At 36.5% G+C, this 24,364-nt stretch overlaps 3 protein-coding genes across 4 annotated transcripts; 2 read left to right on the top strand and 1 right to left on the bottom strand.

Moving 5' to 3' along the window:
• The first annotated feature begins 571 nt into the window (after positions 1-571).
• On the top strand, positions 572-5,104 carry LOC143592013 (DEAD-box ATP-dependent RNA helicase 20-like). 2 transcript variants are annotated; one of them, XM_077072037.1, is made up of 10 exons: positions 572-723; positions 895-1,637; positions 1,714-1,893; positions 1,966-2,127; positions 2,213-2,367; positions 2,450-2,542; positions 2,642-2,727; positions 2,798-3,024; positions 4,576-4,803; positions 4,886-5,104. In XM_077072037.1, exons 1-10 carry the CDS (start codon positions 668-670, stop codon positions 4,984-4,986), a joined length of 2,031 nt encoding a protein of 676 aa, XP_076928152.1. In that variant the 5' UTR covers positions 572-667; the 3' UTR covers positions 4,987-5,104. The 2 variants fall into 2 exon arrangements, with proteins under 2 accessions (XP_076928152.1, XP_076928151.1); XM_077072036.1 differs by lacking the exon at positions 572-723 and having other exon boundaries at positions 797-1,637; positions 4,886-5,025.
• Positions 5,105-8,103: 2,999 nt separating this feature from the next.
• LOC143592019 (uncharacterized) lies at positions 8,104-9,835 on the top strand. Its single transcript, XM_077072040.1, has 3 exons — positions 8,104-9,267; positions 9,359-9,511; positions 9,598-9,835. Exons 1-3 carry the CDS (start codon positions 8,104-8,106, stop codon positions 9,772-9,774), a joined length of 1,494 nt encoding a protein of 497 aa, XP_076928155.1. The 3' UTR covers positions 9,775-9,835.
• A 6,160-nt stretch (positions 9,836-15,995) lies between these two features.
• Positions 15,996-17,364, bottom strand: LOC143592018 (uncharacterized). Its single transcript, XM_077072039.1, has one exon. The coding sequence runs from the start codon at positions 17,287-17,289 to the stop codon at positions 16,366-16,368; it is 924 nt and encodes a 307-aa protein (XP_076928154.1). The 5' UTR covers positions 17,290-17,364; the 3' UTR covers positions 15,996-16,365.
• Between the last annotated feature and the right edge of the window lie 7,000 nt (positions 17,365-24,364).

Genomic DNA, 24,364 nt, shown 5'->3' with positions numbered 1-24,364 from the left:
CTCCCCTATTAACCTCTTCATACTCCATTGACGCACACGACACGCCACTACTAGACCACCGCCTGAATGTTGTTCCTGACCACCGCTGCCACTTTTTCGGCCGACCACACGCCACCGTTGGTTCGTTGCTCCTTCTTCCTGCCTTGCTACTCTTCCTCAAATTCTCCCATTGTGAAGGTAAGTTCGATTCATTTGTTAAATGTTAATTGTTCTTGATGGTGTTAATTGTTAAGTTATTTGTTAAATCTTAGTTTTAATTTGTTAGTTTGTAATTATTAGTTTCTAATGACAGTGTCTTTTTTATTATTTTATCGCATTTTTGTTATGTAATGAACTTCGCCCGAACCATTGAACCGACCCAAACTTCGAACTAACCCGAAATTTTTTATCCCGACTCTAAAAGTAGTGCACTACCTAAAAAAATTTTCTGAATCCGCCGCTTATTTTCATCTCAACTTTAACAAACATATATCAATAACTCAATAAACACACAACAAAACAAAATATCTAAAAGAGTTTAGTTCCCAGGAAAAAAAAGAGTGAATCAAGCAAAATATCTTCTTGTTTCGTTCATTCATTCATTCTGTTAAGCGGTCAAAGCCTGAAGCAGTTTTCAAAGCCCTAACCCTAAAATTAGGCATCAATTCAATCTCTAATTCAATCAGCAATGAATCATTACGACGACAGAGTTGCCGATGCCGGCTCATACCATCAGCGTCGGAGGTAACCGTATTATTATTATAGATCTTTCGTATACGAACCAATATATACGTGCATTTGTTATGTAGTTTGTTGATTGTTAATTGTTAATTGTTAATTGTTATTACTAGTTGTGATGCAATTGTTTTGTTATTATGTATGTATTGAATTGTTATGGCATGTTGAATGTGGCAGTGTTTTTATTGGAGCACCACCTATGGCCGGATTTCCGCCGCCCGGTGCTCCTATGAGTTATGCTCCTGGTGGACCGGCTCCGTTTCGAGGTCCACCGGTGGTACCACCTCCTTTTGTAGGCGCGGGAAGAGGCGTTTTAGGAAATGGATATCCTCCTTTTGAGCCTGGAGTTAGAGGAGGTTTTAATATCGGTGTTGGTGGTGGTGCGAGAGGAGGGAGGGGATTAAGTAGGGGTGGAGGCGGTGGCAGAGGAGGATTTGATGGTGGTAGAGGTGGCGGTGGCAGAGGCGGTAGAGGTTTTGATTCTGGTCGTGGCGGGAGAAGAGGCGGTGGTGGTGGAAGAGGTGGGCGTGACGGAGGTCATCGTGGTGGTGGACGTGACGGAGGGAGAGGGTCTAGCGGTGGAGGACGGGGTGGAGGGAGGGGGTTTAGTAGTGGTGGACGAGGTGGTGGTAGGGGTTTTGATGGTGGACGAGGTGGCGGTAGGGGTTTTGATGGTGGTCGTGGCGGTGGGAGAGGTGGAAGAAGTGGTGGCTCGAAAGGAGATTTGGATAGTATAACGTTACCGAAACAGGATTTTGGCAACTTGGTACCATTTGAGAAGAATTTCTACATTGAGTCTCAGTCTGTAAGTGCCATGCCTGACCATGAGGTGGCAATGTATCGTGGTAGGAGGGAAATTACTGTTGAAGGTAATGATGTCCCGAAACCAGTCCGAATGTTTCACGAGGCAGGTTTTCCTGGTAAGTGTTATTCGTCTTGAAACTGCTTATTATGTCAGAAATGTTTATCAATCAACTAATGGTTTTTATTTGGCAGCTTATTGTCTAGAAGTTATATCTAGTCTGGGATTTGTTGAGCCGACACCGATTCAGTCTCAAGGATGGCCTATGGCTTTAAAGGGAAGAGATTTAATTGGGATAGCTGAGACCGGTTCTGGCAAGACTTTGTCATATTTGTTGCCTGCGTTGGTTCATGTTGCTGCACAACCTCCATTGGGTTAGTATATAATTTGTGGCTGATTTTGTTTGAGATTTCATGCATGTTAATTCTGTTCTTTGTTATATTTAGCTCAAGGAGATGGTCCAATTGTGCTAGTATTGGCTCCTACTCGAGAACTGGCTGTACAAATCCAACAAGAAGCTGGAAAGTTCGGGGCACATTCTAGAATAAGAAGCACTTGCATATACGGTGGTGCTCCTAAGGGACCACAGATTCGTGATCTTCAAGGAGGTACTGTAATTGTCAATTCATCCAATTTAAAATGCTTTTGCAATATACAGAGGCATTTACAAGACAATATAACACTTTAATGCAGGGGTGGAGATTGTTATTGGCACACCGGGTCGGTTAATTGATATGTTAGAAGCCCGTCATACAAACTTGAAGAGAGTGACTTACCTTGTCTTGGATGAAGCTGATCGTATGTTAGATATGGGATTTGAGCCTCAAATCAGGAAAATTTTATCACAGGTATGATTTAAAGTAACTAAACTTTTGTAAAACTATATTTCATTGTTTATGCTAAATTTTGGGTGTGCTTTATGTTCCACAGATCAGACCCGACAGGCAGACTCTTTATTGGAGTGCAACATGGCCTAAAGAGGTTGAGAGTTTAGCAAGACAGTTTCTATGCAATCCATACAAGGTTAATATTTTGCATCTTTACAATCCAGTGATGAAATTATTATTATTTTTTTCATGTTAATTTGCTTATTTCATTTTTTTTTAAAACTCAACTATATAGGTTATCATTGGATCACCTGCGCTGAAAGCGAATCAGTCAATAAATCAGATTGTTGAAGTTGTAACAGATGTGGAAAAGTATACTAGGTATAAATTGGTAGCATTTTAATGCAAACAGTTCTTTTTTGGGGTTATTGATTTAAAAAACTTCATGTAGGCTGGTGAAACTGCTGAAAGAAATGATGGATGGAAACAGAATTCTTATATTTGTGGAAACAAAGAAAGGATGTGATCAAGTTACACGACAACTTAGAATGGATGGGTGGCCTGCATTATCTATCCATGGTGATAAAAGCCAAGATGAAAGGGATTGGGTGTTGGCTGAGTTTAAAAGTGGCAGGAGTCTTATAATGACAGCCACTGATGTTGCTGCCCGTGGTCTTGGTAAAATCACTCTGTGTTAGCCTGTTAGGACTTAGGAAGTTTAGTCTTTGTAGGTCACGTAATCACTAACAAATGGGAGTCGCCGGCTGCTGTCTACTTACCTGTGAATATAATTTGTGGTTTGGGTGCGAAAAGGACGTGCAATCGTTGCGAGAAATGGTTGTTGGTGAGATGGAATTGTTTAGCTTCAGTACTGTGTCTTTTCTCTTAGAATGTAGTTTCCTATTGGCATGAAGGGTTAGGAAAAACAGCTCGCTGATATAGTTTGCAGCAGAACCCCATACCTTAAGAATATTTTACTAGGGCTGCTAAAGAACACAAAAAAGAAGTTAAGCGCATGCTGTGGGTCGGTCATAGTTCATTATGCTCATTGATCTGTGCTATTTAGTCGCGATTAACTGAATCCAACCAATAATAACTAGACGCATTAAAAAAGTACATATTTTATAGTTTGAATGATCTAATATGTTTCAAATACTGATAAGTTAGTTTAGGAATTTCTGTCTTTACCCTTGGGTTTGAAATCTATATGCTTACATTATATGTCTGTACTCTTACTTTACTTGATTCAAACATAAAGTTAAAGTTGTAGTTAACTAGTTATTAGTGTCAGGCTTGAGTTCTTTCTGCTTACACTGAAGAGTTATAGTTGTGACTTGTGAGTGACAAACTTGAGTTAATTGTATTCACTAAATTGATTCTTAATTTATCAACAATGAAACTTAACAAAGCAGATTGTAGGTGTTTAATTTTATAGAAGACCTTACAGTTGCTCATCTAGAGTTGGCTTTGTTAAGTTATGTGGCTTATACAAGGGGTCTAGTTTAGTGGACATGTAAATTAGGTTTTTTTTTTAAATTTAAACAAGTGTGCGTTTTCGAAGGTTTAATGCAACTTTAAAGTATTAGAATATGTGGTGACATGAATTCGTTGCACTTATCACTTATGTTTGATCAGTTAATAGGTTATGTGCTACCTGACGATGCATGACAAATAATTCTTAAAACATCTGGTATTCAATGTGTGTTTTTGTGCATTTGCATTTGTGTTAGAAACCTTTACCGAGCTAACGGAGGACAAATAGATTTAGGATGCAAGTAGAATGCCATGTACATAGGATTTACTAGGTTTTCTGAGCGTGTTATGGTTACTTCACATTCATGTGGTTGGTATCCATTCTTCAAAGCAACCAAGGGAAACATAAGGAGGAAGTACACGTATGGCAGCTTATGTTGGTTGAACTCGTTCTGGTTTTACTGTTTTACCCTTCATCTTTAGAAGTTATCGCTGCCCAAACACGGTTATGAGGTTGGTGGTCGTGACAGTCCGGTTGACTCGTACAAACAAAAGTTAGATACTGGTTATGAATATGGATTTTTGGCGGAGGTAGTGGTGGTTGCTGCTCCTTATCCCTGCAAAAGGTAGAGGTAATGAATGATCTTTGTAGATCTTATAAATGCAGGGATAAGGTTGCCATTTCATCCCAGGTTTTAAACTTACATTTGTTATGTTTTGTATTCTTCTAATATTAATTCCTTATGTTAAACATAGATGTGAAGGGCATAAAGTGTGTCATCAATTATGATTTTCCAACAAGCCTTGAAGATTATGTTCATAGGATAGGACGAACCGGTCGTGCAGGAGCCAAGGGGATCGCCGTTACGTTTTTCACTCATTCAAATGTTAAGCATGCTAGAGAGCTTGTTAATATCCTTCAAGAAGCCGGTCAAGCCGTTCCTGTTGCGTTATCTTCTATGACCCGGTCCATGGGCCCTGGAGGTAGTTTGAATATATTCACACCAATTCATATTATTTAGTTAATGCTGTTTTAAAATATAAAATGTCATTTGTTTTGTTGCAGGTTCTGGTGGGAGCTTTAGATCTAGAGGCAGAGGAGGTGGGGGCCGAGGTGCGATTTCAGGAACTAATACGGTTCCGCTTGGTTCCAAAGCTCATTGGTAGAGTACAACTAGTTGAGCCGGTTCGTTTTTATGTTTCTTGGTGGAGTCAACTTTGGTGTTTAGATCATTAGATATATTGTCTTTCTGTGTAGATTAAATAAGTTTTATCATATTCGGCATGCATTGGCAATGGGTTGTGCTTTGTTTTAACTTTTAATGACTCAGATTGTCAAATGCATATACGTGTAATTGGTCTGCATCGAACGCTGGTTTCTGAAACATTGTTCGTTGTATGCAATGCTCGTTAAATCATAACATATGCTTAGTTGTTTCTAAACCCAGTCTAGGGAATTGTTGACTTTCGGTAAAACAAAGCTGGTTGGTTGATATTTTCAAAATTGTGTGGTAAAAATATGTAATCTAAGTGTGTTTAGTTTTATATTTTGAGGTTTATCAACTTAATATTTGAGGGAAATATTAAGACTAAAATGGTACAAGCTTGATGGCATAAAATGCAGAGACGTTTCAGTTGGTTTTTAACTTTTGAACCGAATTGTTAAGCATGGTTTCGGTTAACTACAAATAAACGGTCTGTGTAGTTATTTTGTTTTAGTGTTTGTACAAAATTTTTGAACACCGTTAATTCATTTTTCAACCGACCATTATCTTGCTCACCTCTATTCATGGGTACTACGTTAACCCCAACCAATCTTGCATGTCACCTTATTTCTACCCTCAAGTGTTCTAACATTCGAAATCAATGGAAACACTTACCCTCAACTACCATATAACGCTTTTGGATTTTAATAAAAAAACAAAACCATAATTCAAATAAAATATAAATTAAATAAAAAACATAAATAAATTAAACAATTAAACATACTGTGATAAAAAAACGTAACTCAAATAAAAAGAAATCAAAATGAATACATGGGATGGGAGTTTATACTAACTTTGTGAACAAGATAGGATTTTGAAGGAGCTGATGGTATTTGTGAAAACAAGTGTATGTGTTGACTAAATAAAAATTGATGGGCTTTAGTGCTATTACTTATTAGTGTCTATCTTGTCAACAAAACCCTACTGCTGATCTAGCCACCAATCCATACACTAGTAATCTTCTATGTTGTTGTTTTATTTCCATAGGAAACAAGTTGGTTGAGTTCTTTGTTTTAGTCATTTTATAATAACCTCACAATCATCATCTTTCAGAGGCAAAGGGCAACCGAGATTAATGAGGTACACATATCTTAGTTCCTTCTCTGTCTTCATATTTGGTATTGAGAAAGTCCTTTTTTTTATGGTTATGTTTTGGGTAAAGACTTATTATTTATGTTTTGTACGATTGTCATGGTTTTGGGTTCATGTTTTTTAATCTGCCTCTTTTCTTTTTTTAAAATACACACGAATTTAACAACATTCATGAGATTTATTATGATTTATCGAGCAAACCTTCATTGGTATCTTGTGGAATTATGGCACGTAACCGACATAGACTAAATACGCCCCGACTCCTCACCACAACGCTGGGGTTTTATCAATGTCTCGGCTATGGGTGTTCGTGGTGCGATTCGGTGTGGTTTTTGACTAAAACCGAACTGAAAACCAAACTTTTGGTTTTATGTTTTTTAAAAACAATTTGGTTTCGGTTTTCGGTTTTTGGATGAGGTTTTTTCTATTTTGCTAATCGAGCCAAAACTTTTTGGGCAAAAAACCCAGGATATTGAAACTAGAGGTGGCAAATGGGTTGGGTTGGGTTGGGTGGAACGAGTAATGGTTTGAAATGAGTCATGGGTCAAAACGAGTTTGGGTCAGAATGAGTTTGGGTCAGAACAGGTCAATTAATAAAAAGGTTGTTTTGGTTTGGGTCAGAATAGGTTAGAGTCGAACCGGGTTTTGAGGTTTTTTTTTTATTTTTATATTTTTTTATTTTTATGAACGAGAATAATGGCGGAAACATTGTGGTTTTTTTAGATTTTTCTTTTTTTATTTATATTTTAAGTTATGATTTTTTTTTATTATTTTTTTTGAATTTTTTTTGAGGAGTTTTCTATTAAGATTAAAAACCCTCAAAAAAATATTCAAAAATAATAATATTTCAAAATTATAACTCAAAATATAAATCATAAAAAAAAAGTAAAACAAAAATGTTTCCTACGTTGTCCTCGTTCCATAAAAAAACCAGCTAGAATCGAACCGAAACCGAAAGAATCGACGAAAATGAAACAAAGAAACAAAAAGTCAAAACCGGACCACATCAATCGAAATCGAAAAAATCAATCAAAACGAAACTAAAAGAATTCAATCCGAACAAAAACATAGCTGAAAAAACGAACAAAAACGAGTCCGGAATCGAACAAAAAGAAACAAAAGAAACCAAAACCCAACACGTCACGGGTGAAAACTCGTGTTGACTTGAAACCTGAACCGAACCCGTTCCGATCTGAAACCCGTTTCGTGCCGAAACCTGTCTTGTACGAAAACCCGTTCCGATCCGAAGCCTGTCACATTTCCTTAGGACACTAACCCACATCGACCCATTTCTTTGAACTTGTCGACCCATTTTGACCCGAATGTAAAAGATGGAATTTCAAATGACTCATTTTGACCCATTTATTTAAAACCTTTTACCCAAACCAACTCATTTAACTTTTAAAACAACTCAAATTGACTCATTTGAAAGGGTTTGGGTCAAGACTGCCACCCCTAAATTGAAACTGAGCATGATATATTTTTTATAAACTAATGATTAATAAAATATTGAATATTTGGACTTCAAACATTAAAAGTTAATAAAAGATACATTTAAATTCAAATCAAAACCTAGTACTATTATTTATTAACCATATCTAGAAACAAAATATAGTTATTATTAACTATATGTTAGAACTAAACAAATAGTTATCGGTAGATTTTGCTTTAATGGTTACAGAGTTACGGTTAAGATATTATGGTTATTTCAATTTTTGGTTATTTTGGTTCGGTTCGTTTTTTTCGGTTCTTAACAAAATACAAAACCGAACCGCCAGTTTCTAATTCGGTTTGGTTTTTCCGGTTCAGTTTTTTCGGCTAAAAGATACACCACGTCATCACCATCGTCGGTTCCAATCCTCTTAACTTCAACTCTCCGACGATATCATCCGCCGCTCAACTGCGGCAGTTAACACTGCAATTCCACATGCAGTTCCTGCATTCAAACAGAGGAGATGCAACCACCGTATTGTATTCCAATTCCATTAAACATGGACTCGTTATCACTCACCCTAAATCATTCCAATTCTCAATTCCACCAAACCTCTACAGACCAAAGTCCTTAGAAAATGCAATTAACAACACAACCGGCCAAGAGCTCTCGCCGGAGCGATCCAACCGATACATATGTTCGCTATGTGAATCAGGAAACATCGATAAAGCAATGGACTTTCTTTCCCAAATAGAAGCCCTAGGGTTTCAATTGAGTTATGGTTCTTACACTCATCTATTAACAGCACTTGCAACTGCCGGCAGGACTTCAGAAGCCGAAGCAATTCTTCAAGAAATGGTAGCTCTAGGGTTTCATCCAAGGCTAAAACTTTATAATGTATTACTAAAAGGGTTTTTAAAAAGAGGGCTTTTAAAACCTGCTGAGAGTGTTATCGTGTTCATGAATGATATGGGTGTGTTTAAGAATCGAGAAACGTATGAGGTTCTTCTTGGGTATTACGCGAGTGCGGGACGGTTAAATGATTCTTGGAAAGTTGTGAGTGATATGAGGAAAGACGGGTTTGAACCGGATTCGTTTGTGTATAGTAGGATTATTGAGCTTTATAGGGATAATGGAATGTGGAAGAAGGCTACGAACGTTGTAGCGGAAATTAGAAATAATGGGGTTGTTCTTGACAAGAAGATTTTTAATAGTGTTATTGACACGTTGGGGAAATCGGGTGAATTAGGAGACGCACGCCACGTGTTTGATAAAATGCTGCAAGAAGGGGTTACTCCGGATATCAGTACGTGGAATTCTTTGATCCGGTGGCATTGCAAGCACGGTGATCTCACGAATGCGCTTAAACTGTTTGGTGATATGCAAGCACAGGGGTTGTATCCTGACCCGAGTATCTTTGTTACCATCATTAGTCGGTTAGGTGAACAGGGGAAGTGGGATGTAATCGAGAAAACGTTTGAGCGTTTGAAACATGGAGGTCATCGACAAAGCGAGCTCATTTATGCGGTTTTGGTTGATATTTACGGGCAGTATGGGAGGTTTGAAGATGCAGAAGAGTGCATAAATGCATTAAAACTCGAAGGTGTTCCATTGTCAGCTAGAATCTTTTGTGTGCTCGCAAACGCCTATGCCCAACTGGCAAGTGTTTTTGTATTTATGTTGTCATATAATGCTTGAAAATAATTAAATAACCATACATTTGGAAATTTGATGCGACTTTGTTACACAGGGTTTGTGTGAGCAAACTGTTAAAGTTCTCCAGTTGATGGAACGTGAAGGAATCGAACCGAATCTTATTATGCTTAATGTATTGATCAATGCGTTTGGCATTGCTGGACGACACTTGGAGGCGCTCTCGGTATATCAGCACATAAAAGAAAGCGTATGTCCTTTTGTCTGTTATAAACATAATAAAACATCTTAAACTTGGAGCTGTTTATGCTAATGTACTCTTGGTTGATTGTGAAGGGTGTAAGTCCAGATGTGGTTACCTACACTACTATTATGAAAGCTTTGATAAGAGCTAAGGAGTTTGATAAGGTGCCTATAGTGTATAAAGATATGGAGGCTAGTGGATGTTCGCCAGATAGGAAAGCCAGGGAATTGCTGCAAAATGCAATGATGGTTCTTCAACGCAGACGTTGATTAGATCAACAAGATTGTGAAGTTATATGGTTCGTGTCAAAAAGTGCAATTTTTTAGTACGGGTTGGGTTGACCCAAAATACATATAGTTATAAAACTTATGATTATGTAAATAATTAGGTTGTTAAATATGAATGTGAAATTTAATGGTTTCGTTCACATTTTGGGGACTTTCGACCCGCCTTCCTTTTAAGCTAATCTTCTTTTACTTGTTTGGCATTTTATATACTAAACAGTTTGCGACTTGCGATCCAGCGTATCATTTATGTTATTTAATTAATAATATAGTTTCTGTCATATTTAATATATTTAGTTCTTGAAGACTTCATTTCCCTGAGTAAGCCAATGCTTTCTGTATAACCACTGTTGGTCAGTGTAAAACCTCAATGTTTTATGTGAAGAAATTAGTTTCTACTTTATATATAAAACATGGTTTAGGGGAGATATGGACGACACCACTGCTTTATGAAAGGGAAACTGAAAGATTACGGTGGTGCGCGATGTAAGGGACTTAGAGGAGTGTGGGACGACAACCTCCGTCCTTAGGTTACAAGTTTATCATATGTTTCTGAGAATAACTATAAAATTATCATAAGTTTAGGATGTGTGGAGTATTATCTGAGATTAGCTTAAACCTATGTTAATACCTATATACTTGCATCAAAATTGAAGATGTTAATACATCACATCATCATCATCATCATCTTAAAAATATAATACATGGTATTTTATAATTTGTTAAAAATTAGAAATTACAAATAATGTATATTTCTTTGAAGTGCAGTTTAATATTTGATACATGGTTAAGTGTGTATATCGGGCTGAGTTTAGGGTAATAGAAACACAAGAGGTGTCAACGGAAGGCTTTAAAGTAATTTTGATACCATAGCGAAAGTTAACGGTTAAATTTTTTTTTATCATCAAGCACTTATGAATTATGATAAACTCAAGAACAACCTAGCATCAAAGGTTTTTCATGAAAATATAAGGTTTGGGTTTTAAAGGTGAAGGTTATAATAGGTCTTCTGGCTTACCAAGTTATGGTCCTTTCAGTTAAAAAAAAAAAAAAGACGCCTCAAAATGAACATGAAACATAAACATGTATCGAATATCATAAGTATCGGGTAATAGAAACACAAGAGGTGTTAACACAAGAGCTAGCTCACGAGCCTATTAACTATATAACTTTTATAATACACACACACAATTATAAATATTTAAAAATTAATTAACAGATAGTAAAAGAGCCTAGCCTAGGCTTTAAAATTAGAGATTAAACAAGCTCGAGCTCTGTAAATGAGCCAAGCTCGAGCCTAGCAAAGCTCGGACTCAGCTCGTTTGCACCCTTAGGAGTAATTATAATCAATTAATTATATAATAACAAGAACATTAATAACCAAATTTACTTTGTCAACAATCTCTAATCAACCTAAAAGTTTTAAACCTAAACATAACCGAAAACCAAAATGTCTGTTTAAGACCAACCAGACCCCGCTGGACTCTAATTTGGGTCATTCTAAACCAGTAAATTTTAAACCTGAATTACAAAACCGAAATTGTGTCAAAATGGACCAAATTTTATTCGACCAAAAAGTTTTAAACCTGAATCACAAAACCGAAACTGATCATTTTTCATAAACAGAAATCTCGGTTTTCAGTTTTCAGTTTTCAGTTTAAGCTCAAACCAACCTACACACACCCCCAAATATTTAGACCATTCAGTTTTTAACCAAGGTGAAAAAAATCATATGAAACAGGTCAAAATGAGCCCTCTTACACCTCCAATTAATTAGAGGTGTGCGACCGTGCGTGGGTCGGTTTGGGCTTATATTGAAAACCGATATTTTTGTTTTTCAAAAAAGTTTTTTGAGTTTGTGATTCTGGTTTAAAACTTTTGGACCGAGTGAAAAAAAAAACACCCGCACACACAATGTCAGATTCGGGCCAAAACAGCCCTTTTATAAAATGAACCGTTTTCTTAAAAAGCAAGACCGTGACTCCGCCCTCGTTTTGCTAGGCTTGATGCTAAAAAATTTATAAGTTGTTTTTTGCAGGGCCACCAAGATTTTTTTTAACCTCTTTTTTAGTTGATGCTTTTTTTATTCTAAATGAAAATGGGGAAATACACTTGACGGTTAAAGCAACCACACCAAACGACCGACTAAATATTAGAGGCCTAGCTCAAGAAAATGGCCTCACTGTGAAATTGGAAATTAAGTTTCCCGAAAAAGACTATCCTTACTATGTTAACAAGAAAGGTGTGGGACCAATCGCGGATGAAACATATCCCCTACAACCCTTATCTACATTTGTTTTTGTCAGGAGTCTCGTTCAAGTAAGAGTACCTCCGAGTTATAAGTTTCCTACAAAATTTCCGAATTTTAAATTACTTGTAATAATTTACAAAATCAAAAGCTTAGCCTTTATGCTTTCATAAAAACCGACCCATTGGTTCAGTTTTGGTTTTCCTATAACTAAAACTGAAACAACGTATCAAACCGAACTAACATATTTCATTGCTTTTTTTTGCTTTGAAATGTGAGTTACATAAAAAAGTGTTGAAAATTGACGGTTTAGTTTTTTGTTTAAAAATAACCGAACTTTTGGTTCAGCTTCAGTTTTGTGTGTAAATACAACCAAACCATACAGGAACTGAATTTCTTATATTTGCAGTCTGATTTTATATTTGGCTCGGTTTCAGTTTTGCGAGTAACTAAACCGAACCTAACCAAATTTAATTTTTTACCATTAATTATAAATTATGTACAATTATGAGCAAAAACCGAAGAATTAATGTATTCATAAAAACCAAACTTTTGGTTTCATTTCATTTGAATTTTGCATGTAACTAAAACCTCAACCAAACTTATAGATTTCACCTTTTTTTTTACTTTCAGTTTTAAGTTATTTACAAAAATTTACAAAAACCGACGCTTAAGTTTTATTTTTTTATAAAACGAACTTGTGGTTCAATACCCGTACTGTACTGAAGAAAAAAATCGGTAGAATACCGGTATCGAACAGTACGGAACCCGAAACCTCAAAAGGCGGGTACCGAATTGTACCCCTCTCCTATAATAATCAAATAAATAAAATCAAAATTTCAGTTTTCGGTCCGTTGGAGCACAAACCGACCCATGCACTGATACATGGGTCGGTTTTCTTAAAAACTTTGGTGCATTGGAGCACAAACCGACCTATATTTCATGATATCTTGTAAAATACTGAAAGAAGATTGTTAGTTTGTGTCCATGCCGAAGGAGCATTAAAGGTATATATAGTTTTTGCATTTCAGATGCAAATATTAATTTTCTAACATTATTCTTTTGTCCAATTGATACCTTGACTATATAGATTCTTAGTGTCATTGATTCAAATTATCAAAGTTTTGATGATATAAAAAGCCCAAATTCTCCTCAGCTAAATGCCAGAATAGAATTTGATGATTGATTTAGTTAAAGAGTTTAGAGCAGCAAAAGTTTTCATTAAAAATATTGATAAACAACTTTCAACCACACCTTAACCTGTTATAATGTCTTTTTACCATGAATACAAGCAAAATCAACTTCACAGATTATTACTAAACATGATAGTTTGAGGGTAAATCGGGGATGTATGAAGCAGTTCATGTGAACATGTATCGTCATTGCCTGTTGCAAAGTCGAGGAATAAAGACAGAGCGCTACTTTCATTCAAGCATATAATAAAAGTCTATTTGGTAGTAAAATGGGTTGAAATTGCTACCTGTGAGTAATGGGTCGGGTTGACCCAGAAATGATTTTTTGTCCAAAATTATATTTCTAAGCTAATTAGTATTTCCAAAAACAGGAATGACTTAAATACTAAGTGCCGAAGATTGGACCTGTTGGTAATATTAACGGGCTATGAGGCATAACAATATTCATTTTTAATGGGCCAAAGTTATCCAATAACGTTTAAAGGTTAGGTATAATTAACAGGTTCTGTGTTGAAACCGTCTTTTTCAATTACAGGTCAAAATGTTTTTATTAACGAGTTTTCGTGTAAATGTTTCGTATTATTAACGGTTTATGTGTCGAAACTGTGTTTTTTAAAACGGGTCAAAAAGGTAAACGTCTTATGTGACGAAACCGTATTTTTCAAGAACAGGTCAAAAGATTTTTTATTAACGACTAATATTTAGCTTGGAAATGGGTAATATTTATTATTATTAATGGGTCAAAATTATCCATTAACGGATTAGAAATTTGGTTCTATTAACAGGTGTCGGGTTATAAGCCAGAACAATATTCGTTATTAACGGATTATCCCAGTAACGTGTAAATGTTTGCCATTATAACGGGTTATATGCCAAAACCGTGTTTTTCAAGAATGTGCCAAAATTATCCCGGTTATGTTCTACTATTTTATTTATAACTCAACCGGATTTCAAATGATTTTTGACGTTATTAAATGATTTTACTAGTCTTTGATGCACAAGGTACAAGACTAATAACATTGATCAACTTGTACACTTGGAATACGGACCTAAGTGTTTCATATGCATCCATATTGTACACCTTACACAGCTTACAAGTCAACAATGCCCAATGTACAAGTATACTAAGCATCCGAAATGTTTCACTACAGGTGGAAAAAACACACCAAGATTGGAAGAAAGTTGAACTTTTAGCAGACAAGGAGCTTAGAGTAAGCTATGATCAAATCGACGTGCATGAGATGTTACAAGTGGCCGAAAAATGGGCCACGACACATAATATCATAATTAATCCTAACATCGTAAGAGAATGGGATGGTCCAAAAACTTGAAGACAATGATGATGAGTTGATGACTATACACCAAGCGCTTGGAGCGATGCTGATGGATTTAACCGTAAGCACCGTAAAAGGGAAATGAACATGTATTTTTTTAATTTGGGTTATGATGGATTGACTCGGATCGAATGGGCTAGCTGATAAACATTTTTTTGCTTTTAGTTTTATAAACACTTATAAATGTGATCTTCATCACTTGAGGCGTTGTAAGATTTTTGTTGTGGCGGTTTCAATTTCACATGAACTTAATTGTAAAAATGTATTAACATTTATTGTGAAATTTCATACGACATCGGATATAGACCTGTTTCCAGCTCATTCATATAAAAATGTGACTATCGTCAATTCGTCACATTCCCGCGCTGATTTTCCCGTCCACCGGGCAGGTAAAACAACTAGTTTAAACTGATGACATCGTTATTACTCCAAACCAACATTAAACTTCTTGTCGGTTAATGTTTTCATAATCAAATTCTTTGAAATTACATTTCCGTTAATAAATTTCAGTTCCCTCAAAAAAATATTCCGAGAAGCAAATGCAACCCTTAAGTTCATATGGTGATATGTTGCAACTAGAAAAGTTTTCTGAATCCATTTCAAAATGGAGTCGCTTCCCTCGATAACACAATGTACACAACATTACACTATAACGTAAATTTACATTGTCTAACGTAAATTGGCTCAAACAAACATAGCAATTTAAACCAAAGTCGGGTCTCAAATGACAAGTTACTTTAAATTAGGGATGAACATTTGGTACTGAGCTAAAACCAAGGCTCAAAGCTTCTTGTTTATATTTCTCATATTACTCATAAACACTTATTTCATTATATTTCTCGTTTTTATACATTCATGATTATTCAATGGAGAATATATAATAACTTTTTATAATTCAGGTTAAGGTAAAGAAATGGGGAATGGAATAAAGTGAGTTTTTAGTAGATTTGTAAAAAATATAAAGATGGGGGGTGAATGATGGATAGGGATACTCTTAAAACATTCACCGCCATTCTTCATCCTCATTCCTATAATTAAAAAAAACTATTATTTAAAGTTATTTCTTATTTTTCAAAAATCTCTCGTATTTTGTTTCCCGTGTCTCTCTACAGAGGACTCTCTGGGATATCGATTACCAAAACTTAACGAAATTTTTACACCGGTTCGTGCACGGACTAAAAGGGTGACGGATGAATGAGCAATTAAGAGCAAGTGGATAATTTCTAACATATAGACCAAATGTAAAATTTTGGCTTACCACATGAACCACCTAATTTATGTGCTTTTGATTAACAGAAGCTCTAGACACGAACTCGTTGATTGTGTGTCTCTAGATCCAATTCAACGACTAGGCTCGGGACTATAGAGATTCGAACAATTGAACTAGACAAAAGGAAGATTCATTCGCTCCTCCTTTCATGATACCCCTAATTACAACTCTCAACATGCATACATATTAATATTTTATATCCTATATACATATGAGTACACCGAATTACATAAATACTTATTTGACCGCCGAAGGGGGTCACGATCTCACACCAAGTTTCTCTACTTTGTTGTATCCTTCCAATCTCTATAAAGACTAAAATCGGTCTAACCCAAACACCAAGCAAGAGCCCGCATGATCGTTATCATCAAGTCTACTTGATCAAAACTATTACCCACCCTTATAACCTTCCTAGCAATCAAATAAGTTACCAACAGTTTGTAAGTTTAGTTCTGCAACGCATTTTGTCGAACACGTTGTATGCAGAGAAAATGTCACAACTAACAAAACACACTTATACCTAAAAACATGTTATTCACTAAATGGTTTCCACATATCAACATAAAACCTCAAAGACTTAGCCACATTACTCTTCCACAAATCCAAATCAGGCAATTTGCCCGTAACCGCAATCGAGCTATCATCCTTATTCCTACCAAGACTCAAAACACTTACCTCACCCGGAAACACCATCTCCATCGCCTTCAACGTCTCCAACACAATCACCCTCCCATCCCTCCTCGAATCCTCGGGTTCCACACAACTCCCTCCCACATTCACCATAATCCTCCCGCCTTCCCTCAACTTCCTCTTCATCTTATTCCACGTGTCCGGATCCTGAAGCTCCGGAATCAAACACCCGTTACTAAACACATCAACCAACAACCCCGCAAACCCTGAATCCACATTCGCATTCAACGCATTACCAATATGTATAATAAGCCTATCCCGGTATTGCCGTTCGAGCTTCGACAGTCCGAAATACTCCCTGGCTACCGATACTACAGCCGGGTCAAGCTCCCACCCGTGGATAACCCCTTGTGGGTAAAGCTCCAGTATCAATTTGGCAGCTGACCCGGCTCCGAACCCGAGTATACCTAACGGTCCAGGTGGTAATATAGGTGGGAATGTAGCGAATACATCAAAGTAAGTACCGGTTAATAGTTTTAACAGGAATGAAATGCTGTGAATGTTGCCGGGTTTGTCGAGTAATAAGAGACGTGAACCGGCAAACGGGTGGTCGGATTTACGGGATACTTCGAGGACTCTGATGAAGTTATGTCGGGATTTGAATTTGGCTAAGGTTTTGACTTGGTCGGATGGGATTCCGTTGTCGGATTTATGGGATTTTAAGGTTGTTGATTGTTTGTGGGATTGATTAAGTTTTGGTGGGAAATGAAACATGGGAGATTGAAGTGAGGGTTGGATTTGGAGAGAGGATAGACCGGCTGCCATTGTTGTCTTCTTACCTTACTGAATTAAAAAGAAAGAGAGAAGGGTATTGGTTAGGAACCGGTGGCTCGACTTGTTTTGACTATGGGTGCAAATGAGCAGAGATCTCGCGAGATATTCGAGACCGCCTCGTTAAAAAGCTCATTCGAGTCGAGTTTTATCGAGCACGAGCTCAAGCCTAAAAATAAGCTCGTTTAATAAACGAGCCCGAGCCCAAGCTTTACTTATCGAGCTCGAGCCGGCTCGCGAGCCTGCCATTTATATAATTTTTTTTAATATATATATTTAATAATTATTAATTAATAAAGATAATGTTATGAAAAAATAAATAAAAAATAACTAAATAATATATGTTCATTTATACATAAAATTATAATAGAAAACAATTTATCAAATAATTAGAATTATATAAAAAAATATTTGATAAATAGTAAACGAGCCGAGCTTGAGCTTTGAAAATAGAGCTCGAAACGAGCCGAGCTCGAGCCTAGTTGAGCTTGGGCTCGGCTCGGCTCGTTTGCACCCGTAGTTTTGACTCATGAGAGCTTGAATTTGGTTCATGAGATATTTAAATATTTTTTACACTGGGTTTGGCTCGTTATTATTGATTAAATAATTTATATATGTTTTTAATAAAAAAAAATATATATTTTGAGAAAAACTTTTAACGAGATTAAGCACGGTTCGAGCTCGATGTGCAAGGCTTAAAGATAAAACTAATACATAGAAGTCTAGAAAGATAAAATTTAAGAATACGCATTGCTTATTAAGGCTTGACGAGCTCACACGTGCTTCCCATACAAGGTTCGAGTTTGATAACTAAACGAGCTTTATTTGAGGTACAGGCTCGAATCGAGCTCAAAACGGCTCAACTCATTCAACTTTGGTTTGCGAGTGACAATAAACCAATGTACTTTTGTTCCCATTTTATGTATAGCTTTTCTTTTCTTCAGACTGCATAAGTTATCCTCCAAATCTGATTTTGAAACGACTTCATTTTAAGCCTTTGCATATCAACGACGAATACTTGAAATTGGTCATGTAGGAGTTGCTCAACGTTCGATTAGACAATTCATCTCCGGGTTTTTTTTTCTTTGAATTGGATAAATTGAACGTAGAATGAGTACACATCGAAACAGATTGTTTCAGCTCTGATACCGGATGTTGTAATATCATAGTATTAATCGGGTAGGACAATTGAAATCAAATGTAAGTGATAGATCTAACGTTTGTTTGTGATACATAATCACACCATAAACATATGGGACAATTGAAATCAAATGTAAGTGATAGATCTAACTTTGTTTGTGATACATAATCACAAAATAAACATATGGTAGGACAAACTAAAATTGGATTAAGATCCACAATTAGACTCCGAAAACACCATTCAAGTGGCTAGACTTGAACTAGCATGGAAATAATTACTCACCTCATAATCCAACATGGAAACAATAAATCAACTCATAATCCAGCCACTTAATCCGCAATTAGGCTCCAATAACACCATTCAAGTGGCTAGAATTGAATTAGCATGAAAACAATTACTCACCACATAATCCAACATAGGAACAATAGATCACCTCATAATCTTAACCAAAAGAATATTCATTCATCAAAACTCATCCAACTTTTCATATAAATAAGGTATTAAGGTAGCATTTGATATACTAAAATTATAGGTGAAATAAAAAGGATCATCGTGAGTGAATGAAAAAAAAAATGTTTGGTTGGTCAATAAAATGGAATCACTCATTACCATGTCCATTGTATTCCCCTAAAACAACTCAAATTTATTCCATTCATCCATTTGGTTTTTTTTCTCATTCCATCCTTCTTTCAAACTATATTACCTCCACCACCCTCTCACCAACACCACCCATTGCCCTCTCGCCACCACCGTTGACGCCAACCGCCACCACCACTTACTACCACTCCCCGCCATCACCACCACCATTATTGCTTGCCCACCCACCACCACCACTCATTACCCTTTTTATTTTATTCCGGCTTTTACTAGCATACCGAACAACACAAAATAATAATTTATTTTATCCCACATGGTAACCAAACATCTTAATGAAATGATAATGATCCATTTCATTACCTCATCCATTCTATTCTCTCGCCCATTCCGTTAACTCATACCAAACAAACATTCGACCAGTCGGTCTCACAGTCAAACAGGTTTATACCATTACGTTCACGAGTAGAATCTTAGCTTGAGCCTACCTTCGCACACCTCCGTTAGTCTTTAGAAGGCATCCCCCCCCCCCTTCACACGAATAATCGGTGTAGCGGTTAGGCATCCTTAAAAGAAAGAGTAGTCTTTCAAGATTGGTCGTTTTGTGTCACCACCTACCGTGAAAGAAAATAAACCTACCTATGTTTTAAGGAATGGAAATAAATAAAAATAACACACAGAAAATAACCATCACTAAAGCAAATAAACAAAACTAATGTGATGGTGTGGGACGTGGAAAATGTCATCATGCATTTACTTTAGCTAATAACTTCATGAATCAAACTGGCCCATTTCCAATGACCCATGAATCACAAATACATAGCTATCATCCTAAAGTAGAAAAGAACGAGCAAGTCAAAACTGCCTAAAAGTAAGGTTTAAACGGCCGGTCTAAGCGCGGTATCTAGTTATAATGGACAAGGAGTGGTGCTTGAAAGACTAACCAGATTTATTTTACATTTATTTTACATACTATTAATGTTGATGTGGTCTGGTGGAAAGTCCCTTGTTTTATCTTTGAAATGTCATAGGTTCAAGTCTTACACGGCTTAGTTTTTGGTTTTTTGTGTTAATTTTTAGTGTTAATCAATCATTTGATTGCTAATGTTGCAATGATAACTTTGGAAACATTCAAACACCTCTAAAATACATATCATTGTTTTCAACTTTATGCATGATTTTCTTTAGAAACATTCAAACACTTTAAAATATCAGTTTTATTTTTCACTAGTTTAAGTTAATGGTTTTCAACACATGCTTATGAAAGGGTGGATCTAGGTTCTATCTCAAAAATGTTTAAGAAAGGGAAAACAAAGTGTTTATGTGTCAACCCGACCCATTTTGACCCGTTCAGGTAGTGATGATTGAAAAGAAAGTTTTATTATGATATTGTTTTTTATTATGTTCTTCGCCTCGACCCGACCTGAACAACGACCGACCCGAAAAATTTGAACATCGAAAATATGGGACCTCATTGGCAAAAAATCCTGGGTCCGCCACTGTCCATGGGTCCAATTGGTATGTCACACTAACTTTTATTGTTCATTCGATTACATCTAATTTAACTATTAAATATATAAAGTTTGACATGATTTAAAAAAAACATATAAACCATTGAATATCTATAATGAGTTTAAAATCAAACAGTGAATTATTAAATCAGTTAAGTAATAATTTACGAACTATTATTGTATAATAATTGATGACCTATGTTTATTATATATATTTAATTATGTGTGTACTTCAAATTCCGTTGAATAAATAAAATATTTATAATTATAATCTTACAATTTGTAAAACACTATTTAACTTACATTCGTATTGATCAAATAAAACATCTTTAATTAATATATTTAGGTAATCACCAATATTTTATTTTATGTCACCTTAAAACATTATTTCAATCTTAGAAAAATGAAAAATTTAAATATGTAGTATTTGAAGTACGTGTGTGTGATAATATTAAACTTAATCTATAAATTAAAAAGAAAATCCATAAATTACGTATAATTAAATACCTAAATTTCAGTAATTTGACAAATTCCGTGTAATACACGTGTTCAAAAACTAGTTTGTTTCATATTTGGTAATAGCATGATAAAGTCCTTTTTTTATGGTTACGTTTCGGGTAAAGACATTATTTGTGTTTTGTACGGTTGTCATGCTTTTGAGTTCATGTTCTTAATCAACCTCTTCCAATTTTTTTTAATTCATAGGGATTTAACAACACTGATGAGATTTATTAAGATTTTTCGAGCAAACCTTCAATGGCATCTTGTGGAACATCATCTGTTCAGAACATGCTACAAGTATTAACACGACGTGTTATTGAGTTTCAGAAGGTACGTTCATTTTCCAAGCCTTTAAAATGCATATGAATAAATGGTATGGTGTGTTTGTCTATTATTATATTAAATGTACAGTATCAAATACATTTGAAGTGCAACTTTGATCATAGTTTTGGCTAAAACTTACAAAAACTATATTTTGATTTGACTTATTTGACTATCAATGTCAACCGCCACTTTTTCCCTTCAAGCAACAAACTTAGATAATTTTGACAAATTTTTCGTCAAACATGTTAAATTTGAAGCAACATGTTAACATGACACTTATATATGCAACATCAAATTCTTTATTCCTGGTATACCCTTTGTATAATTAGCAACCCGATACAGCATTAATGCTCAGAAAGTCGCCTTTCAATCATAGGCCGATCCAATTGAGTTGAACAATCAAACACCAACTTGATTCAACTGTTTCGAACTAATTCACACGTATCACATCATAATCTGTTAAGCTATGAAGTTTTACACTAATTCGTGAACGTCCGTTTATGTTCATTTACTTATGTTCATTTACACAATTATAGAAAATAATCAAATATTTTACAAATTGCATCACCCTAATGCGTTTTATATTTTTAGTTTGTATTCATTCAAGCTTGTTCATTTATGTTGTGAACGTTTCTTTGCGTTTGTTTACGTATGGTTATATATGTTCGTTTATTTGTGTTTAATCATGCGTTTTTGTATGTTCTTTAAAATTATTGTTGACTGATCACAAAGGAACACAAACATTTTGATTTTTCAAACGAACGAGAACATTAAACACAAATATTTGTCTGATGATGTTCATTTGAAGTTTAATGAACAAACACGAACAGCCCTGTTCGTGTTCGTTTATAGGCTTCATATAAAGAGTTAACCAACTATGAAGACTGTCAAATAAATTTTAAGAATGAAAAATTGAGAACATACCTACGGGATCTGTAGCAAACTTTCCTTCAGTCATTAGCAAGGTTTTCAAATATGTTGACCATTTTCCTTAATTTCACATAAAAAAATTAAAAGATTAATAAAGTTTAATGTGTTTTGAACAATTAACTAAGTAATATTAATCCTAAAGACTTACCTGCATGCTAGTTGAAGAGGTATGCACCCGCCTTAACATCGAGCGGGGCGGGTCAACCCACAAGATATAGACAAGAGGCTTGAAATCAAGATATCATGAAGGCACAAAGCCAAAACCTATGCGCATGGCGCATATCACATATGCCCACGCATCACATATGCCCACGCGTATCACATGCTCACGCACCATATATGCTCACGCATATCACATCTGCGCGTGGCGCATCTGCGCGTGGCGCATATCACATGCTCACGCATCATATATGCTCACGCATATCACATCTGCGTGTGGCGCATCTGCGCGTGGCGCATATCACATATGCTCACGCATATTACATATGCTTACGCATATCACATCTGCGCATGAAACATCTGCGCGTGAGAATAAAGATAAGACCTCGCGCATCCTCAGGATAGGCGCATATCACACATGCACATAATCAACCTCGTCCTTATCCAAATCAGGATAAGGACAACCCTGATTGTGCTCATCAAACAACCTTCCAGAAGGTATCCTTTAAGGAATATAGAATATGCTGATGTTGACAGCTGCCAATGAAAGGTGGACAACTCAGCAAAACCCATGTGCTACCACGTGATTGCACATGGGTCAGGTGAAATACCTTGGTCAGAGAATAATCAATGAAAAAGCACCAGGTGTCCTAAGGACACGTGGCGCGAAGCAATAGGAGGAGGCCAAAAAGGCCCTAATGGGATCTGAGCCCAATCATTGGAAACCCTAGCACTATAAATACCACACCACCTCCACAAGGGGAGGTAAGCAAGAAAATACATTCTAAATCCTTACTGACTCTCAGATTATTATTATCTTCTCCTACAATCTCTTATTCTCACACCGGAGGGTTACCCCAAAGAGGACCCCTCTGTCCCTTTCTGAGGGGTAAGTTCACGGTGCTGCTCGTTTTGTAGGTGGAATAATTCATACTCCGGAGAACCATCGGTGAAATAGCATACTCATACCCAAGGAAAGTTGATCGTCTACCAGTGAGCCGATCCACGTTTCTTTATTGGCGCCATCACCTGTTACAACGGCAACAAAATCACCATCTCATCAGTTCTCTCTGAAAAACTTCACCATGGTTTCTGGTGTTCGAAACAGCGATCAAGTTCTGGAGGATATTGAGCTTGAGGATGTTAATGAGGGACAGTAGTTTCTGAGGGTGCCGCGTGATTCTGCGCGCACCACCAGTAACCATCCCTTCATCACAACTCCTCATAGCCAGACTGAAACTCCTCCAGACGATCTCACGTTCCAAAATCTGACTGGCGCAAAACAAAAAGGACCAATGGGTCCAGAAGTTGAAACCAATGATCCTAAAGAATGGCTCATAAACGAACAACGACGTCTAATGGACAAATACAATGAGCTGGTCAAACACAAAAAGTTAGCCGACTTAACACAAAGGCTCGCATTTGATAAGCAAACCATTCAAGGAACAACAAAAAGGGCGCGCGCGCCGGAAGATGGGCACTCTGTTCACACTGAACACACTGATTTTAGTGATGAAGAAGTGCACAGCATGAGGAAGACGCGAGATACTCATGCAGGAGGCTCACAGCTCCGCGCGCACATGAACATAGCGCCTGGAGCCAAAGCCGATATGGATCTGTACACACCGTACAACCCACCAGCGAGAGGGCAAGTGGACGTAACCACACCATATAGGCCAGCCATCTTGGTGAAGCATTCAAAATTCACTGAGCGCATCGTGAAGGCTCCCATTCAACACAAAACCAAGATGCCAAGTGGTTTGGGCAAGTACGATGGCACAACAGATCCAGATGATTTCTTACAAGGTTTTTACAACACTGGAAACCTAGAAAGCTGGACGATGCCAACATGGTGTCAATTGTTTGCTCGCTGCCTCACGGGCGCAGCGCGTGTCTGGTTCGAAAGCTT

Source organism: Bidens hawaiensis, unplaced genomic scaffold, assembly GCF_021521415.1.
Source record: "Bidens hawaiensis isolate Kalapana, Puna unplaced genomic scaffold, B.hawaiensis_p1.1 tig00040272_1, whole genome shotgun sequence".
Classification (NCBI taxonomy): domain Eukaryota; kingdom Viridiplantae; phylum Streptophyta; class Magnoliopsida; order Asterales; family Asteraceae; genus Bidens; species Bidens hawaiensis.
This window is presented reverse-complemented; position numbering and strand designations above follow the sequence as displayed.

What these genes read in the sequence shown, in the direction of transcription:
- LOC143592013 (XM_077072036.1), top strand. Translation starts at nt 836, where the DNA reads ATGCAATTGTTTTGTTATTATGTATGTATTGAATTGTTATGGCATGTT. An exon ending in TTCTATGCAATCCATACAAG is followed by an intron (nt 2,543 to 2,641) that starts GTTAATATTTTG and finishes TCAACTATATAG; the next exon opens with GTTATCATTGGATCACCTGC. An exon ending in TGTTGCTGCCCGTGGTCTTG is followed by an intron (nt 3,025 to 4,575) that starts GTAAAATCACTC and finishes TGTTAAACATAG; the next exon opens with ATGTGAAGGGCATAAAGTGT.
- LOC143592019 (XM_077072040.1), top strand. Translation starts at nt 8,104, where the DNA reads ATGCAGTTCCTGCATTCAAACAGAGGAGATGCAACCACCGTATTGTAT. An exon ending in CAAACGCCTATGCCCAACTG is followed by an intron (nt 9,268 to 9,358) that starts GCAAGTGTTTTT and finishes TTTGTTACACAG; the next exon opens with GGTTTGTGTGAGCAAACTGT. An exon ending in ATCAGCACATAAAAGAAAGC is followed by an intron (nt 9,512 to 9,597) that starts GTATGTCCTTTT and finishes TTGATTGTGAAG; the next exon opens with GGTGTAAGTCCAGATGTGGT.
- LOC143592018 (XM_077072039.1), bottom strand. Translation starts at nt 17,289, where the DNA reads ATGGCAGCCGGTCTATCCTCTCTCCAAATCCAACCCTCACTTCAATCT.